This window comes from Aythya marila (genome assembly GCF_965140915.1).
Source record: "Aythya marila genome assembly, chromosome: 3".
Classification (NCBI taxonomy): domain Eukaryota; kingdom Metazoa; phylum Chordata; class Aves; order Anseriformes; family Anatidae; genus Aythya; species Aythya marila.
The window spans coordinates 47,763,786-47,784,969 of record NC_139044.1 but is presented as its reverse complement, the minus strand read 5'-3'; the positions used below and the strand labels follow the sequence as shown (position 1 = coordinate 47,784,969).

The 21,184-nt window shown below is 44.6% G+C and overlaps 1 protein-coding gene across 1 annotated transcript in view; it reads right to left on the bottom strand.

Annotated features, from left to right (window-relative positions):
* PRKN (parkin RBR E3 ubiquitin protein ligase) overlaps nucleotides 1-21,184 on the bottom strand; it is a 775,548-nt gene that overhangs the window by 483,158 nt on the left and 271,206 nt on the right. The window contains exon 4 of the mRNA XM_082758445.1: nucleotides 5,169-5,287. Coding sequence (XP_082614571.1) covers nucleotides 5,169-5,287 — 119 coding nt within the window. The remainder of the gene's footprint in view (nucleotides 1-5,168; nucleotides 5,288-21,184) is intronic.

The following is a 21,184-nucleotide window of genomic DNA, read 5'->3' as shown; positions in this document are numbered from 1 at the left end:
GAGAGTAACCAATAAAGTAGGCAGTCTCAGTTGCCCTGTAGGCTGCCTGTAACGTTACCCCAGCAGTGGTAACCATCAGTGGTGAATCAGCAGATGCACGGGCTAGATGATTTTGGAGCTGCTACGTTCCCATTTGTCTTTCAGCCAGTCTCGCTCCGATGCAGTGAGTGGTACTCCTTCCCTCCTCTGTCACTCAGCCAATTCCAGGCAAAGTATGTGATCCATAATGAGCAATGATGAGAGGCAGTCTACTGTGGAATAGACTTTTGCAATGATATATTAAACAAAGAGATATTTAAAGTAAATTACCTACAGGAACAAAATCACCTTTACCATGGGGACTGTCCCATAAGTAAAAAGCAAATACAGAATTCTATGAAATAAACTTAAAGTCACTGCCTTTTTGTTTTATATTACTGAAAATCTCTGCTAAGCATATATTCATTAAAAAGAAAACACCCTACTTAAACAAATACTAAAATGGTATTAGGTGGTAAAAAGTCAAAGATAATGACTGTATTAAAGGCCTTTCTCTTCCTAGGTAACATGAAAGTATCAAATTCAAAATACTTTATTTTCAGCTATCAGGACAACCACTTAAACTATGAATGACACGTTAGTCACTGAGGCACTTGATTTTTGAGCTTTTTCCTTGCCAGAACTATGATGTACAACACAGCCTACTCTGAATGCCATGATACTGAAATGACAAGCTTTTCACGGTGCCAGAGGAAAAAAAAAATCAGCTTGTTTTCATTTCCTTATTAGCTTTAAGATGAAAAGCTAAAGATAAAAGTAATATCCATAATATGGTAAAAACAAGAGTAGTTCTCTGGCAGAGATGGTTTAACAAAGGTGTTTAAAAATTGAAGCTCCCCTGAAGCACCAAGGGCAGGGACAGCAGAAGAACTGTGGGCTTCAGCCACTGAATAAAATCCATGCGTGCTTTGGTGACAGGAACTAAGTTTCATCTCAGCTGCAGTCAGTTAAGTCCGATCCAAATATAACTCAACATGTCTGAAAAGTTCTGAGATAATGTAAGCTGCAAGGATAAGTATAAAAGAAGCACTCAAGGAGTTTTGCATAACTAGAAGATATACTGAAAACTCAGACAGCACTACCAAGGGCACAGCGTGAAGAACTACCAAACACTAACAAGTCCCTGCAGGGGAAATGGCCTCACCAGAGAGCCAGTGCCTAAGCATGGAGACCCAAAGTCCATTTATGGCACTTCAATCCCAATTCTTACCTTGGCTGAATTTTGTATGGTGAAAACAGAGACTGAGGCAAACGTCATGGTCTTGTGTACCAGGAGTATGTCACAGAGTCAGGTACATTTAAAAAGTGTGCTTTAACTACACAGTTTGGTATATAACAGTTTGCAGAAACAGGCTTTCCATTGCATTTTCCTTTTCATCACAGAGTTAACAATGCAAATGCTCAAAAAAAAAAAAAAAAAAGTCTAAATGTGACCTTTGTTTTTATTTACTTTATTTTCCTGAAAAGAGGAATACCCTATCTGAATCATGGATACTGAAATAAACTGCAGCGCCACATGAATATGAAAATATTATTTTCAAAAGCTTGCAAGCAACAAAATACATGTATATAAACCAGTGTGAAGCTGATAACCAAAATTTTTGAACAATTTGGAGAAAGTTGCTGGCAGGCTTGTAGGTGGTCTACATAAGACTCCCACACTCCTGTCTATCCATACATGATTTTGTGCTTGATTAATTAGAGAAACCAGGGAGAGGTGATACTTTTGCAGTGACTGATGTTTCCTTATAATTAAATCAGTCTGGTATATATCTTCCATAAAGAATCAGGTCATGAAATGTTCGTAAAACGCCAACCTAAGTGTCATCTGGAAAATTACAAATTTAATATTTAGATTGATGTCTCTGGTGAAAATAAAAATAGTGGGCTCTTTAATTTCATAGAAAAACAGTATAATAAATTTACTCTGGGCATCATATATTAAAATAATGATATGCAAATAGGAATGACAGTTAAATAAGGTTTTAGAATAAGACTGTTTAAATGAATAAGTAATATTTTAAAATGTCAGTCAGTCAACACACCATGAAAAAAGAAAGCTCAATTTAATTAGGTTGGTCATTTGTGGCTTAGGTAGAGAAAAGAATTAGCATGTTGAGTAAGTTAAAGCTGCCCAAAGCTTTGTGTGGGTTTTACACAGGTATTCACTTTCATCTCAGTGAAAGAATTACTGTAACAAACGTTGGCTTAGATGGTGCTTTGCTGCTTATGGCACAGGAGAGCTTCTTAAGCAACTTGCTATGCTGCCTGGTAAAGGTCAGGCACAGTTTACTGAGCACTGGATAAAATATATCTACAAAAAAAAAAAAACATACAGCTTTTCTGACAAATCTGTAGTATGATGGTATACACATGCTTTTTTATAGTTTACCTATGTTCACTTTATGTTGACCAACTTCTATATAAAAGGGAAATCATAATACCAGTAAAGATGGCAATACCAGTAATGATGTAATGATTACTGGTATTACCAGTAAAGAAGATGTCTTATTAGCAATTGCTGGCATAGTCCAGTTGGGACTGGACAAGCAACATAGAGAGTTTGCAGTAGTACACTACCTTCTAACTTCCATAATTTTTTTATTTTTTTTTTAAGTACACAAAGGTCAAGTTTTGATAACACTTTCAGCCTGACTTGCTTACTGTAGATTGTGATGCACTGAAGAAAGCATAGCAGATACAAAGCACCAGCTCAGAGACTACACTTTTGCCTAGCATTAATGCAGAGAGGTTTCTACATAGTATTGAAAAATAAATGAGGCCTGGTACATATTTCAAGCTTCCCCTGTTGGAATTACTTTCTGTCTCCCTGGAAGATGGACAGCAAGTGAGAAGAAAAAAGGTCGCTAGGGCCAGGCACATACTAAATCTGCACCTAATCTTCATAACCACAGGACTGAGGTACATTGCATGTATTTATAAAACAAACTTACTGTTGCTTAGCACATTCACTACTGTAAGTGTGTCCTTATTGTAAATATTTCACTTCTGAAAGCACTGAGGACTGCCAGCCCAAACTAATGGAACAGTGCACTTACTGTTCTATCTACCTTGCTTCACTGAATCTGAGAGGAAAGGAATGATAACATATTTTCTTTATTTTGGGGAGAAAGTAACAAGAACCTGAACTGCAAATTATTTCTGTAGACATTATTAAAAAAATGAAACAGTCAAAAATTATCATTTGACACTCTCTAAAAGATATTTCCCTTTTCTCTTTTGTACTTTCATATTGAAGTGCCTTATCAAATCTTCCAAAAGCTCTTATTTTTCTTAACCAGTCTTGAAATTAGCAAATGCTTCCACTGCAAGTTTCCAGTGACTTTCTGTTCATACCTAATGTAAAATATGCTAACAGAAAAAAATACGCAGCTGTCATTCAATAGGAATTATCAGCTTGTGCATATTTATTGACACAAATTTGCCCAAAAGAATGTAGATCTGCATACATTCCAGACAATCAGATACTACAAGTTTATTTAGAAACTTGCAATACTGGAACTTTTTATAGTAGTGTTTTTTTTCTTTCATTTTATTTTATTTTATTTTATTTTTAATAACAAAGTCATGAGGAATTCTTGGGAGACAAAACGAAGACTACTATTTAGCAAATACTGTAAGAACTTCAAGTTTGTAAATGTATTTAAGTCTACTTAATACAAGAAACATAATGACTCCAAACCAATCATTACAGAACTGAAAGTGATAATTTCCATAAGACTGGACACGCCTAAAGAAGCCACCAAGTCTAGGAAAGTACACATGTTCTGTTCCATCCTTGCAATGCACAGAGTTCAAAGACAGCTAGTGATAAAAGCAATCATTCAGCAGCAATGACTGTTTGCATTCAATCTGAACACGATGTCACCTGTGTTTATATCGTACTGAGTATTAAACCAATGGACATGTACATTAAATGCAACTTCTGAATCTTGATTTATACGTGATTTAAGCCTATACTAATCACAAATATTTAAGTGTGACTTTTCAGAGAAAAACAAAGGTTCTTAGATGTGTTCATTTGAAACATCACAATATGCAACACTTATAAGCCTCTGAAATAAATTAGAGATATACAAGTAATTCAGAAATAGCACACAGGGCTTGAGAGAGTTTGTTGTTACGGGGTTTTAATTTATATATGTATAAGCATTACTACATTACACTTTATAGTAATAAAGTTACTACACTTTATTCTTTCAATGAGATTACAGTAGCTGTGTTTTTTGAGTCTCACAGTGCTCTTTTGTGTCATGACATAGAAGTACTGGTCTACGTCAAGAACATGAAAGTGAAATTAACCCCTTTAAACCAGAGCAAAAGGTATACAGTTAAATATGTATCACAGAAAGCTCCACAACATCTACAGCATGGTAAGGTTCAGTCTTCCACACAAGCCTAAGCCTTTCACAGAACAAACCAGGCTGATGTACACTGTGATTTACGAGAGAGGAAGGAGTCTTATTCCCCAGTAGCACAGCCAGTGAAATTCAGCACAATAGAGAAAAGAAAAAACAAACAAAACACTCCAGAACTTCACACTACTGTAAATTCAAGTCAAACAACAGTGTCCCATTTTTAGATGCAAACTAAGCCTGACAGTTCTACGAACTTTCTGTCCCACCATAGTAATGTTACTCTGACTTCACATACACTGGCTGAGCTGGAGAGATTAATATTCTGAGCTGCTCAGCCATTTAATTCCTCCTTGTCTCATTCCATAACGTTCACAGTCACTGGCACTGAATTCAGGTCTTTCTGTGCCCACAAACACTGATCCAGACTTTGCATAAGCACCTATAATTCTAACCCTTAAATATACCCTTAAGTTGTACATATTATGCATACTACCAGGCTAACCATTAGGACTTCAAATATAAAGCCAAGAATGTCTTAACAGGATTGGAGCTGCAATGTTTTCCTTGTGTGTACTGCAAATAGTGGAGATAAGTGAATGAAATCTTCACCAAGCTTTAAATTACAGACATAAATAGCAATAAAAGATTTCAGTAAAAATACATATATACATAGTTACATACATGCAAATGGATAGACAGAAAAATATATGTAATTTTTATAAAGTCCAAAAAACTGAAACACCCGCTTACCCTTGCCAAAGTCAGTGTTCCTTGTTTACATACACTGCAGCGGACCCTCAGTTTCCCAGGTTTAACAGCTTGGCAGAAATTTTTGCAGAAAACATAAAAACTGTTGTAACTAGCTGCACCTGTCAGGAAGAAAAACAAACAAACAAAAACATTTGATTTATATTGAAAATCAGTATCAGGCTATAATGAAAAGTTTCTATTTAATAAGTGATAAACAAGGGGAAAAAATGTTTTTAAGGCTTGAAGACAGCATTGTGATCTTCTTATCTTCTTCCCTGGTGTATTTAGCACATTCGAGTAACTCCTGCTTCTTGATCAATATATAAAGGCAAACTACCCTGAAACCCCTAGAAAATATATCCTAATTTGAGGTTGAGCTTATCACTGATAAGAACCAACTGTAATCTTTGGCAAGTGATGTATCAGATTAATTTCTCTCCATAATTTGCGTCTCACTTCTAATCTAGATTTGTCTAGCTGCAAGTTTGAGTCTGAATTGCATGAATATTTCCTTGGATAAAGTTTAAAATATTAGTTTGATTGATATCACAAGAAGAAAAAAAAATATTTAATTTAGTAAATCTAGCTTTATTTGTGGAATAACAAAAATAATTTCTTTATTTTGCTGGCAGTGATATTGCCTAGAAAAATTTGTAAACCTCTGCCAAGTCAATTTTCAAAGAAAATGAAATGAAACACATTCTATTTTGGGAAACTATAGAATACATGGAGAACTGTGTAAGCCTGAGGCATTGCTAATGACTGTGATTTCACTTGCAATCCTGGTCACTGTTTTGAGTAAACCACTTTGTAGGATGATTATTGTTATCCCTTAGAAAATGAAGGAAGATTCATAATGTGGTTTTAATGTAGACTAGTCATCTCCAAATTCAGACACTCAAGCTTATTATCAGAACTTGAACTGAGACCATATATATGATGTATATATCATCAGGAATAATATTTTTCAACAAGACTGATTTACTTTATTTTACACATCCTCCACATGATAAATGTAAGTCCCTGCATTCTGCTACTGAAAATCCATAGGAATTTAATGTTACACCTATTCATAGGTGTTCAACGTTTATGTGCAACTAGATTCCAAAAGTCAACCTCAGAGAACTGTCATCCAAAACTTTTTTTCTAAGAAAAAAGATGTAGATGTCTTCAGAGATGAACACTAATGAAGGAGCAAATTTTGTAACACATGGTTTTAACACATATAATTTTTTTTTGAGTTTTCATAAGCATAAATGATTTTAGTAAACTGATCTATCAAGTATTTTCATTATGCTTCCCTGGGAATTATTAATTACTATAACTGAACATAAAACATAACAGAATTTCAAATGAATTTAGACTTCACAGAAAATTAGCACACATCCACCCTTTCACACATAATGTACACATGAACAACTGCAACTCAAAACAATTGAGAGCATACTTCTCAAATCAATCTATAACACAGTTCTAAGATAAAAATAGTTCAGCTAAAGATAAGGAGACATAGGCTGAACTATTCAATAATATACGGTACAATGTTGAGAGGTGACTCCAAACTAAATTTATCAAAATTTTGAACATTTGGATGTCTATTTACTGATATTTTACACAACATTCCTAACAGTAGGACCAAGAACAGTTTTACATTAGCTACTATTTGAGCTAGAATACACACACACACAAATCTAAAATACAGTTTTGAAAATGAGAAGGCATACACTGGCAAATAATTGTATTTTACTTTTGGTAATTCCTTCATGAAGGATCAGCAGGTCAAGCAACAAAACAAAAGGGCAGTAAATTTAGTATAATTTGAAGGAAGTATTTAATGACTTAAGTAAGCGAGTATGCCATTGCTACATGAGGCCCACCATAAACAAGATGCTTCCAGTCAATTACTCCTGACTCGGTTTCAGCTGCAGGCAGTGAGACGAGAGCCAAGTCTGGTATCAACAGTGCTCTACCATTGTTATGTTTTCTTGCGTGGTCTTTGAGATCTAGTTTGACGGCTGCTTCTTCTGTTCACATGCAGAAGCACCTATCCTGAGTAAAAATATGTGATACCACTGTTCACTGTCCTGATTCCTCCTACCTCCTGGATGGATTCCTGCTATGACTCTAATGAAATCTTTCCAGTCAAACAGAAACATCTTATTGAGTACATAAGCCCTTATGGAATAAAATATTTTGTTAATTGGGCCGATGCCTTTCCTGATCCAATCCACCATTCCCTGATGTCTTGTGTATGTCTGACATTTTATATCAAGTTTGTTTCAAGCAGAAAACTACTTGAGGCAGAAATCATACTTTCTGCCTGCTATTTGTTCTAAGTTCATTACATCTGCACCCAAAGATAAAACTGTATTATTGATAAAAGTCTGCAAAATATTCACGAGATAGTATGGCATAAATCAGCATGACTGAACACTGCAGTAAAAATACAGCAGTCATAGGAGAAGCCTAAAATGAGACATACTGATGATTTACTGTAAAGGATAAATCTTGTGCATTAGCTCCGTATTTACTCCTTGCAAAAACAGACTATATTTACTCAATATTTATATTTCTTAGCACTTTCTTTTTTTTTTTATTTTTTCATGAATTTAAAAAGTACCCCCTATACACATCCCTGATGCACAAATTTGAAACACAACAAGAAAGAAACTTATAGCATAATGAATCAGAGCAGTTAAGCAATGCAGACACCCAGAATAACTTTTGAAATGTCTCCTACTACCAGAGAGGAGAAAAGAGTAAAGAAGATATTCAGCAATCTATTCACCATTTTATACACATATGCTGATCTCAGTCTCACCAAGTGCAGTTACTTTATTCAGTTTATGTCCTGAGAAGCATCACCAGGAGGAGAGACTGAATTAAATACGCAAATGTTAAAAGTTGGCAAGTGTACAACACTGATGACAAGAATTAAAACTCTTTACTGACTTATCACTGTGAGTTTTAGCAAGGCCCTTGGCTGAGACTGTATCCCCTTGAATAGTTTTTCAGAGGGGAACTGAGAGAAACAAGGACAAAGAAATCTACTTTATGCATTAGCTCTGACGTAGCAGTAGTAATAAGAATTGTAATTATGGCACCATGCCAGTAATCACTCAAATGGCTGCAGCACCAACCTTACAACCTCGTCTTTCCTCATTCAATCATGGTCTATAGGTTTTCATAAAGCTCTCCATTAATATTTTATAACATTGGTACTCAGCAAGAATGTGCAGACACAGCAAATTACAAGCTAAAAAAAAATTGGAAGTCCTTTAAGTGCTGATTCTAATACTGAAGGTGTGCGTTAGAACAATAAATAAATTAAATTATAATTAGTAGTCTGTTTGCAGTTACATACATTGGTGGATGGAGGACAACTAAAGGAAAAAGTATGGCCACTGGAAGCAAGGTCAGGGAACATGGTAGGAGTACAGAGATGCTGTTTGCCTTTGAAGGGAGAAAATTTATGCAGCCAAAACTCAATTAGAGTTGAAGCTAGCCAGTACTGTCAGGGATAGTAAAAAGGGCTTTTAAAATATGTTAACAGCAAAAGAAGGAACAGAGTAAACATTGGTTCATGGATGGTCACCTCACAAACAGGGATGCTGACAAAACATTGATATTTAATTGATTTTTTACCTCTCTCTTCAACACTAGTGATGGGCCCTGGGATCCCTGGAGCCCTGAGATGGAGGACCATGACAATAAACATGACAGTAACAATAAACTCCCAGGAAACCCAGACTTGTTCAGGATTTGCTTGCCTTCCACCTGGATGCATGCTAGTCTATGGGATTCATTCCAGGATACTCAGAGAGCTAGCTGATGTCATGTCATGAGACCTCTCTCAACTATTTTTCAATGATCTTGGAAATCTGGAAAGTTTCCAGTTGTCTGGAAGCTCAAAAACATTGTTCCAATTTTCACAGAATCACAGAATTTTCTAGGTTGGAAGAGACCTCAAGATCACCCAGTCCAACCTCTGACCTAACACTAACAAGTTCTCCACTAAACCATATCACTAAGTTCAACATCTAAACGTCATCTAAGTTCAACATCTAAACCTCTGGGGATGGTGACTCCACCACTTCCCTGGGCAGCCCATTCCAATGCCTCACAACCCTTTCAGTAAAGAAGTTCTTCCTAATATCCAACCTAAAACACCCCTGGCACAACTTTAGCCCATTCCCCCTCATCCTGTCACCAGGCACATGGGAGAATAGACCAACCCCCCACTTCGCTACGGCCTCCTTTAAGGTACCTGTAGAGAGCGATAAGGTCGCCCTTGAGCCTCCTTTTCTCCAGGCTGAACAAGCCCAGCTCCCTCAGCCGCTCCTCGTAGGACTTGTTCTCCAGGCCCCTCACCAGCTTCGTCGCCCTTCTCTGCACCCGCTCAAGCACCTCGATGTCCTTCTTGTAGCGAGGGGCCCAAAACTGAACACAGTACTCGAGGTGCGGCCTCACCAGAGCTGAGTACAGGGGGATGATCACCTCCCTAGCCCTGCTGGCTACACTGTTTCTTATGCAAGCCAGGATGCCGTTGGCCTTCTTGGCCACCTGAGCACACTGCTGGCTCATATTCAGCCGACTATCCACCATCACTCCCAGGTCCTTCTCTGCCTGGCAGCTCTCCAACCATTCCTCTCCCAGCCTGTAGCTCTGCTTGGGGTTATTGCGCCCCAGGTGCAGGACCCGGCACTTGGCCTTGTTGAACTTCATGCAGTTGACCTCAGCCCATCGGTGCAGCCTATCCAGATCCTCCTGCAGAGCCTTCCTACCCTCAAGCAGATCGACACACGCACCTAACTTGGTGTCATCTGCGAACTTACTGAGGGTGCACTCGATGCCCTCGTCCAGATCATCGATGAAGATATTAAAGAGGACCGGCCCCAGCACCGAGCCCTGGGGGACGCCACTAGTGACTGGCCTCCAACTGGACTTGGCTCCATTTACCACGACTCTTTGGGCCCGGCTATCCAGCCAGTTTCTAACCCAACGAAGTGTGCGCCAGTCCAAGCCAAGAGCAGCCAGTTTCTTGAGGAGAATGCTGTGGGAAATGGTGTCAAAAGCCTTGCTGAAGTCAAGGTAGACCACATCCACAGCCTTTCCCTAGTCCACCCAGCACGTCACTTTGTCATAGAAGGAGATCAGGTTCGTCAAGCAGGACCTGCCTTTCGTAAAGCCATGCTGACTGGGCCTGATCGCCTGCTTCCCCTGCAAGTGCTGCGTGATGACTCTCAGGAGGATCTGCTCCATGAGCTTCCCTGGCACTGAGGTCAAACTGACAGGTCTGTAGTTTCCCGGGTCTGCCCTCCAGCCCTTCTTGTAGATGGGCGTCACATTTGCTAGCCGCCAGTCAACTGGGACCTCCCCCGATCGCCAGGACTGCTGATAAATGATGGACAGTGGCTTGGCCAGCTCCTCTGCCAGTTCTCTCAGTACCCTCGGGTGGATCCCATCTGGCCCCATCGACTTGTGCACATCCAAGTGCCGTAGCAGGTCACCAACCAGTTCTTCGTGGATGTTGAGGGCCACATCCTGCTCCCCATCCCCTTCCACCAGCTCAGGGTACTGGGTATCCAGAGAACAACCTGTATTGCCGCTATAGACTGAGGCAAAGAAGGCATTGAGCACCTCCGCCTTTTCCTCATCTCTTGTAACTAAGTTTCCCCCCGCATCCAGTAAAGGATGGAGATTCTCCTTAGTCCTCCTTTTTGTGTTGATGTATTTATAGAAACGTTTTTTGTTATCTTTAACGGCAGTAGCCAGATTGAGCTCCAGATGAGCTTTGGCCTTTCTAATTTTGTCCCTGCACAGCCTCGCTACATCCTTAAAGTCCTCCCTAGTGGCCTGCCCACTTTTCCTGAGCTTATAAACCCTCTTTTTTCTCCTAAGATCAAGCCACAATTCTCTGTTGAGCCAGGCTGGTCTTCTTTGCTCGCCTTTGGGCACATGGGGACAGACCGTTCCTGCGCCATTAAGATTTCCCTCTTGAAGAGCGCCCAGCCTTCCTGGACTCCTCTGCCCTTCAGAACCACCTCCCAAGGGACTCCACCAACTAGTGTCCTTAGCAGCACAAAGTCAGCCCTCCGGAAGTCCAATACAGTGGTTTTACTGGTTCCTTTCCTGGCCTCGCCAAGAATAGTGAACTCCACCATTTCGTGGTCACTCTGCCCAAGACAGCTCCCGACAATCACATCCTCCACCAGTCCTTCTCTGTTTGTGAAGAGAAGGTCTAGCGGGGCACCACCCCTGGTAGGCTCACTAACCAGCTGCGTCAGGAAGCTATCTTCCACGCTCTCCAGAAACCTCCTAGACTGCTTCCTCTGGGCTGTGTTGTGCTTCCAGGATATGTCAGGGAAGTTGAAGTCCCCCACGAGAACAAGCGCTGAAGATTTCACAACTTCTGTCAGCTGCCTGTAGAACTCCTCATCTGTCTCCTCACCCTGGTTCAGCGGTCTATAACAGACCCCGACCAGGACGCTAGCCTTGTTGTCCCTGCCGATCCTAACCCATAGGGACTCGACCTTGTCATTCCCAGCCTCGAGTTCTACAACCTTGAAAGACTCTCTAATATAGAGAGCCACACCACCACCCCTACTGTGCTGCCTGTCCCTTCTGAAGAGCTTATAGCCAGTCATTGCAGCACTCCAGTCATGAGACTGGTCCCACCACGTCTCCATGATGGCAACCAAGTTGTAGCCTGCCTGCTGCACGATGGCTTCCAGCTCCTCCTGTTTGTTACCTATGCTGTGTGCACTGGTGTAGATGCACTTCAGCTGGCCATTGCCTTATCCCCCGGCCTTGCTATTGTTCCCCCTGGCACAGCTCCAACAATCCTTGCTTCAGCCCCATCCCCCTTCTTACCTAGTTTAAAGCCCTCTCAATGAGCCCTGCCAGCTCCTGGCCCAGGATCCTTTTTCCCCTAAAAGATAGGGACCCGTCTGCGGCCATCAGGCCGGGTGCCAAGTAAAGTGCCCCATGGTCGAAAAACCCAAGATTTCTGCGTTGGCACCAGCCCCTGAGCCACGTGTTTAACAGGTGGGCTTTCCGTGTCCTCTCTGTACCCATCCCTGCCACCGTAGGGATGGATGAAAACACCACCTGCATTCCCACTCCATCCACTAACCGTCCCAGCCCCCTAAAGTCTTGTTTGATAGTCTTCAGGCTTCTCTCTTCAATGTCGTCACTACCTGCCTGGACTATCAAAAGAGGATAATAGTCTGAGGGGCGAACCAGGTTGGGAAGCTTCCTGGCAACGTCCCTGACCCTAGCCCCAGGGAGGCAGCAGACTTCCCTACGGGTAGGGTCAGGCCGACAAATAGGGCCCTCTGTTCCCCTAAGAAGAGAGTTTCCCACAACAACCACCCTTCTGTCTTTCTTGGTGGAGGCAGTCCTGAGGTGTGGAGTCGACCTCCTCGCCCTAGGCATCCTCCTGGGAACACTTGCTACCTCTTCGTCACACACCAGTCTCTCGAGCTCCAGGGCCTCAAACCTGCTGCGTAAGGACACCTGGGAAGGCGGGGCCGGAAGGGGAGGGCATCGCCTGCGATGTCGAGCAGGGACCTGTTTCCATTCCTCAACTCCCAGATCCCCTCCCTCTGCCCGACGGGGACAGGGCAGGGGGTCCACCCCCATTTGGGGTGTCTCACCTCGATACCTCTCCTTGAGGCCCTGCAGGGAGTTACTCCACCAGTCTATCTCCCTCTCACACTCCCTGATATCCCTCAACCTCTCCACCTCCTCCTTGAGCTCCGCCACCATGCGGACCATGTCATCCACCTGCTCGCACCTCACGCACACAGTTTCTCTGCCTCCCGCCAATGGCAGCAACAGGCTTAGACACTCCCCGCATCCAGTGACCTGAACTGCCTCATTTTTGGACGGGCAGTCGGTCTGGGTGTATACCGTCTTCCTGGAGAGAGCACCATGCCAAGATACTACGTTGTGACAAGATACTATGCAGCATGCTCTGCACAGCTGTAGCAAGGACATTTGCACCAGCCAGGAGGGTGTGGAAACCAAGCCTACGCAGCACAAACACAGTTGTTGTAGAAAAGCACAGCTTTAATTAGTTTAGCTATGGGGTCATCATGGGCCTCTTTGCCCCACGCCTTCCAGTCAAGTGTCATGGTTCTTCCCACTTGCCTGTGTCCCCAGTGTGGGCAAAACACCGGACAACATGTGTTTGTTCATTACTTAAGAGGTCAGGTCCGTAAGACCTCCAGAATTGTCACCCTGCAGCAAAATGAGGACTTTGGCAAAGTGTCAAAGGCCTTTCTGGCCTCGCAGAACAAATGCCAGTACCAGGGAAGTCCTGGTGTGTCTAAGCCCAAGTGGTCGTGCATTCCTCCTTGGACTTGCACCCAAATACAGGAGTTTTCTGACAGTACAGTTTTTACTCTGGATGGTCTCTCCAAACAGCATGTGGAAGGGCTACATGAGGGCTGGTAGACAGGGCAGGAGGGAGAAACAGAATTTTATGCTACGTGGCCACTTAGATCCACCTCTGTCCAAGACCACATTGAGAAGGCTTCTGAAGACCTCCAAGAAGGGAGACTCTGCAGCCTGTCCGGGCAACCTGTGCCACGGCACCCACACAGTATAGAAGTGCTTCCTGATGTTTAGATGGAATACCCTGTATTTCAGTTTGCAGCCATTGCCTCTTGTCCTGACATGCAGGAATGCACAGGGAGACACATCAAAAGGTTGTATATGTCCCAGACCGTACACCGAGTCTTCAGTCATTTCAGAGAAACATGGTGTGGCTGTTGAGGTGTCTTCTTTTATGCTTCTAAGTAGCCTTGCAAGCACACACCTGCTCTACTAAGACCATCCATCTACACCCTGCAGATGAGCACTGCACAGATGCTGGGAGAGGAGGGGATGACGATGATGGGTCTGCAGGGCATGCAGAGTGCCGGGAGTTTTGGAGCAGCGGCCTTGGGCAACCCCGTGCTTCTGGAGGCACATGAGGGGTTCCTCCTTTGGCCATGAGGCCCGTGTGAATGCAGAGAGGTTACAAACACATATCCCCCTCTGCGAGGAGAAGATGGCCACTACCAGCCCAGCCTGCTGGCACTTTAAGGTGTCAGCAAGATGTCACCAAGCCCCTGATGATGCCATAAAGAGCTCAGCGGACTTGAGGCACTTGCACAGCCCCCACAGGCACAGTGCCTTCTGGTGCTGGCAGTGCTGGCAGTGCTACTCGTTGTAGTGGTGCTGCTCTTGGCACTGGTGGTGGTTGCATTGGTGCTGCAGGTACTGGTGCTACTGCTGGTGGTGGTATTGCTGCTGCTGCTGCTGGAGGTTCAGCCAGTGGCAGTGACCTGGGCCCTGCTGCTCCCCAGGGCTCAGTTCCTCTGTTGGCCGCCTGCGCCCACAAGCATCTGCCGAGCCCAGCGGCGAGGCGAGGTGCTACAGCGCCCTCTTCTTCTGAAACATGAAGAAGATCCAGCGGCTGCTACGCAGGCTGAGGAGCGATACTAGGAATGAGGTCCGGGCACCGCACATGGACTTGCAGCACCCCATGGCTGCCTGTGGCAACTCGGCCCTAGTGCAGCTACAGGCAAAGAAGCATGGCATCACCCAGCAGGACAAGGACAACAGGTAACGGGGCAGTGCTGGGCAGGCAGGCACTCGTTGGGACATGCCTCAGCTGTGTCCCACCTCTTGTGCCTATTTTTGTGCCTGTTGGTATCTGATCTCAAGGGCAGCTGCATGTGCTTAATACATACAAATCAGGGAAAATCAGCACATGCCCTGAGGACGGCGGCTGGGCTCATGATGCCTCCTTGCACACCCTGTGCTGCCCACAGACATCTCCCAGAACAACTGGGCGCCAGATCTGGACATCATTTCTTTCCCCTGCAGCCTCTGTCTCTCTTTGCCAGTGTCCAGTGGAACCAGCAAAAAGGGTGCCTAGGTCCACTGTGGGCCGTCAGCACCTCTGGGAGTAAAGCGTCCTTAGAGGGTTCTGTACAATAAATAAAATGCAAACCAGACTTCCAGCCAAAGATGAAATGGGTTGTCAATGCCTCATCTTGCATAGCAGCCTTGCTTTGAGAAACTGCTTGCTGGTAAACCGTAGTGTACAGGAGAAAGATAATTAATTCTAGGAAGTGTGTGCTGCTCTTTCACAGTTTGCCGTCAGTCTGGAAAGAGTGGCCAATGAAGGGCCATTATTAATGCCAATGGGCATCATGTGCAACTGAACAAACATGCCTTCTTTCTTTCTGGGCACAGGCCTTGCGTGCAACCCGTGGGCTGCAGAGAGCAGGAAAATGAGAGAGAAGCTGCTCCATGCAGTGAGAAAGGGTTGCAAGCATCCGGTGCTGGCCATGGGGCAGGAGCTGCTGAAGCCGGACAACATGCATCCACTCTGGAGAGAGCAGGTAGGACTCTCCAGCACGGAGGAGGCTATGGGCAAAAGGCCTGTCACCTGCCCTTGTGGTGGGTTGCTGTGTTCACGCTTGTGTTCAGTGGAGGAGCTGAGTGGGCCAGCACAAGACACCTGTTTGCTGCTACCCAGACACGTAGCTTGGGAGGCTGCATGGGCACTCCTCTGTGTGCTCAGTGTCCACTCAGAGAGCCGTGGCCTGCCTCTCAGATTCCCCTTTGGAGAAAAAGCAAACTACCAGCACCACCAACAGCAACAACAAAAGGGGGAAATTTATTTGTCTACTTCGATGCTAATAGCTACTCCCGTAGAACTGTACACTTTCTGTGGGCAGTCTAAAGCACAGTGGAGACATGATATTTGGAAATTATTAGGTCTTGCGCTGTAGAATTCAGAAAAAAAAAATGAACTGCTAGGCACTGTCCCTGGAAAGCAGCAGAGCTCTTTAGACAGTCGTTTCCTTTGGCTTGCTTCTGATCACTTGGAGTGATCTCCCTGGTGCATGAAAAAGAAGTATGCACCAGACAAAAAGAGCTTCCCAGCAGGAAGACAGATGCATTTTGAGCCTGTATTGAAATAGTCCTGTCTTCAAGATTCCATGAGCTTGGAGACATGTGTCTGTGATAAGATTTTTGCTCAAAGCATGACGATTCAGAAAGCACTGTAGGCATCAAGAAGTTGTTTTAACTCACACTGGTTCCAAAAATATGTGGTTTTAACCTAGATGAGCCTGATGTACACTCAGAGCCTGATCTACGCTCAGAGGCTGCTGTCTCTGAGTTGCCATTAGATGAAGAAGAAGCTGTCCAGCATAGTAGCGAAAGCTCTGGGAGCAAGGTATGTGAAAGCAAGGGCTTTAAATCAGCATCTTCATTTTTGGTGTATATTATGCGCTAGTGTAAAACAAGACTTTTCTGTGAATAATGCCAAATTCAGAGTTGTGTAGATGAAAACTGCGTTAGAGACTGAAGTCAAGCTGGTGTCAGTCTTCTGGTTTTATAAAATGCTTCCATTATATCCTCTTTTGAGTGGACTTGCTTAAGTTTTGTCAATGTTTATTCCTTGACTTTGAACAGGACACAGAAAGAACAGTGGAGCCAAAGTCTGACTTGCTCGCTTTCTCCCCGAGCCTCGGAATTCATCAGACCTCCAAAAGTGCTGCTGAGCAAATGTTTCAGAGAGAGCGTGAGCAATGGCTGTGTTTGCAAGAAAAGCTCTATCGCGACATCTCTGAGATGCAAGAAAGCAACAAGAGCTTGTCTCAGCAGCTGAGCAAAGCTGAAAGAAAAGCTAGTAGGCTTGAGAAGGAAGTTGAGCAATTGAAAGAACTGCTCCAGGAGAAGACATTGTTTTTACAATCAGCAGAACGAACGATAGAGGAGGTCAGGAAGCAGGCAAAGAAATGTCGTGCTCTATGCCCTCAGAAAGCTCAATTGAAAAAAGAGGCTGCGGAGAAGGAGCAACTGCAGGAGCAACTGTCCCAGCTCCAAAAGACAAACCTTTCACTCTGTCAGCAGCTGGAAGTCATGCAGAACAAGGCCATCCAAGAAACAGTGAGTAATGTCTTAAAATGCAAGACTGACAAAGTGGGGGGGGGAAAAAGTGAACACAGACAAAGAATAACATAAAGGGGAGCAGCTCACAAAGTCATTTGACATTTGAGAATTTAGCAGGTATAAGCTACCTGCATGGGAGGCCATCACTTGGGTTGGCTCTGTTTTCTTCCATTTCTGCTGGTACTCCAGAATGGTTTGGCAACCAGCATATCCTTGCTCCAAACTCACAGGATCACAGAATCGTTTAGGTTGGAAGAGATCACCTAGTCCAAGATCATCTAACACTAACAAGTCCTAACCTAACCTCTCACCTAACACTAACACTAAACCACTAAACCGTATCTCTAAGCTCTACATCTAAACATCTTTTAAATACCTCCAGGGATGGTGACTCAACCAGTTCCCTGGGCAGCCCAGGGAACCCAATGCCTAACAACCCTTTCCGTAAATAAGTTCTTCCTAATATGCAACTGTGCCAGGAAGCTATCTTCCATGCTCTCCAGGAACCTCCTAGACTGCTTCCTGTGAGCTGTACTGTATTTCCAGGATATGCCTGGGAAGTTAAAGTCCCCCATGAGAACAAGTGCTGGCAATTGTACGACCTCTGCCAGCTGCTTGTAGAACGCCTCATCTGTCTCCTCATCCTGGTTCAGCGGTCTATAACAGACCCCGACCAGGACGCTTGCTTGGTTGGCCTTCCCACCGATCCTAACCCACAGGGACTCAACTTTATCATTCCTAGCCTTGAGTTCCACAACATCAAGACACTCCAATATAGGGAGCCACACCACCACCCCTTCTGTGCTGCCTGCCCCTTCTGAAGAGCCTATCGCCAGTCATTGCAGCACTCCAGTCATGGAAGTGGTTGCACCACATTTCAGTGATGGCAACCAAGTCATAGCTTGCCTGCTGCACGATGGCTTCCAGCTCCTCCTCTTTATTGCCCATGCTGCGTGCACTAGTGCAGATGCACTTCAGTTGGGCCATTGCCTGCTCCCCCAGCCCTGACAATGTTCCCCCAGGCTCATCTCTAATGAGCCTCATTTCATCCCCATGCCCCTTCTTACCTAGTTTAAAGTCCTCTCAGTGAGCCCCGCCAGTTCCTGGGCTACGATCCATTTTCCCCTTAGAGATAGGTGGGACCCGTCTGCAGCTATCAGGCCGGGTACCAAGGAAAGCACCCTGTGGTCAAAAAAAAAAAAAAGAAAAACAGCAGCCAAAGAGGCTGCTGACACCAGCCTCTGAGCCACGTGTTTAACAGGTGGGCTTTCCGTGTCCTGTCTGTACCCCTCCCTGCCACCATAGGGATAGACGAAAACACCACCTGTACTCCCGCTCCCTCTACTAATCATCCCAGTCCCCTAAAGTCCCGTTTGATAGCCTTCAGGCTTCTCTCAGCAATTTCATCGCTGCCAGCCTGGACTCTCAAAAGAGGATCATAGTCAGATGGGCGAACCAGGCTGGGAAGCTTTCTGCCAACATCCCTGACACAGGCCCCAGGGAGGCAGCAGACTTCCCTACGGGTAGGGTCAGGATGACATATAGGGCCCTCTGTTCCCCTGAGAAGGGAGTCGCCTAAAATGGTTACTCTGCTTTCTTAAGAAAGAGGCAGTCTTGAGGTGTGGAGTCAACTTCCTTGCCCTAGGCAACCTCTTGGGTGGACTTTCATCCAGCCACGTCCTCACCCACCAGTCTCTCAAGCTCCCAGGCCTCCAACCTGTTGTATAAGGGCACCTGGGAAGGCAGGGCCAGTAGGGAGGGGGGTTGCCTGCGACGCCAAGCAGGGACCTGTTTCCACTCCTCTTTACCTCCAAGGAACCCTCCCTCTGCCCGACAGCGACAGGGCAGGGGGTCCACCACTATTTGGGGTTTCTCATCCCCGTGCCTTCCCTTCAGGCCTGGCAGGGAGTTGCTCCACCTGTCTATCTCCTGCTCACACTCCCTGATAGCCCTCAACCTCTCCACCTCCTCCTTGAGCTCTGCCACCAGGCTGACCAGGCCATCCACCTGCTCACACCTCACACACACGGTGTCGCTGCTGCCCTCAGATGGCAGCAACAGGCTCAGGCACTCCCTGCATCCAGAGACCTGAACTGCTGCATTCTTGAGCAGGCACTCAGTCTGGGTGGCCACAGACTTTCTAGAAGGAGCTTTCTGCCTAGCGCAGACCGTGCCTGGTTTAGCTATAGGTAGACAGCTGGTAGACAAGCGATTCTCCCGAGTGCGGAGGGCTGCTCTGCTCAGCCCTGTCCTGACTGATGTGCCACACCCTGTTTGCCCGTCCTGGTCAGCAGTCACCTCGGCGAGGATGAGGATCATCACGTGATTCTCCTCTACAGTTTTATTTCCCTTTGCAATTCACTTAGAAAACTGAACTAGGCATACGAACTAGGAAGTAAAAGTAAAATACAGCCTTTAGCTTCTTACATTTTTCTTCACGCTCTCCTACCATTTTTTCTCTAGGGAGCAGTCACACAGCTGCAAGAAAAACTTGCTGATGCTTCCAGAAAGCTGTGGAAGGCAGAAACATCACTGCTTGTTTCTACGAACACATGCCGTCACCTGGAGGAAGAAAACTCGAAATTGCAAGAGGACTTGGACAAGGCTAATGCTAAGGTATACACCATCTGTGAACAGGTTATTAGAGGTGAAGCTGTTCTTTTCTTCTAAATACTGCAAGAGAAGAAATAATCTGAGAACAAATGCCAGACAGATTTGTTTGAAGATGTTAAAAGTTACATTGTCATTAACACTCATTTTCCACTACAGCAAGCTTTTATCTGAAACATCAGCAAAGCCAACAGGTTTCAGTCACGTGTAGGAGGCGATACCGTGCTTCCACGGCAGAGTGGAAGCCCTACTACTACTACTAGTACTACTACTCAGTACTACTACCCTACTACTCAGGCCCTAGAGCAGTGTTCCAGTCATCTCCTTTCTCTTCTTGCCTTCTCCCCTTTTGCCTTGCAAAACAAGTGGCTCTTCAGGAAGCTCATTCTGAGACTTAGGGACAAGGCTGTGGGTCGGGAGTAGCATCTGGAGGAGTAAGAACGAAGCAGCTTGTGCTCCTTCAAGACTCGCTGTTGTTCCAATGATCTCACCCGCTGGCTGTTCTGTGATATTGCAAGGCACGCTCTCCACAACGTCTCCGGGCTTGCTTTAGTTGCAAGTTCTTTCTCCTCTCAGTCTCGGCACAAAGATGAAGCCCTCATTCTCTGTTAGTGGAGTTCTTGAGAAACAGAAGTAACCTTTTGTTTCCTGCAGCCTGGTAAGGCATGGCTTGCTATCCCTTTAGGTAAGGATGACACAAGGCCTCGAGCCTCTTGTGTCTTCTCCCCACGCTGGGAGGACATTCTCGCACAGGTGTGTGTGAGTGAGAATCATTGTGTTTCACAGGCACGGAAGCTGTATAATGATGTAGAAGGAGTTGAGTGCCTTTGCCTTGAGGCCTTTCTAGAAAGAAAGTAAGGATGGAAACCGGAGCACTCTTGTCAGCAAGGGTTTGAAAGTTGTGCTTACTTTAGATGTCTTTTCCTTGGCTGAAATACAACCTGGGTGGATTTCGGCTCTGACTGCCATTAATACATCTAAGTTTCCCATAATGTAGAGATCTTAGAGCCCTCTGATTAAGGGAGATTGTTTTTCTACTGCATACAGGGGCGTGATCTTTCTGCGGAGCTGGAAGTGCAACATGAACTGTTGCTGCAGCTTGAAGATGATAAACAGAAGCTGCAAGAGCAGGTGGCTTCCCTTAAGCTTCAATTAGAGACTGCTAGGGTGGTTGAGAGAATACGCCATCAAAGATGGAGTAAAGAAAGAACCCAAGAAATGAGACAGAAGCAAGAACTCAGTCATCTTTTTCCGGTAAATTCATGTACTGTTTGAATCTGTATCAACATTGCATTCATTTGTTGTTGGGGTCATTGTTGTTAGGTATTTTATTTTAGGTGGCTAGTTCTCATTGGTCATGCAGTAACTTTGGCCTCCCTATAGGGAAGCTAGAGAGCTGAAAATAGGTGCATGAAAGTGCCTCCGGGTGCGTCGCATGATCTGTG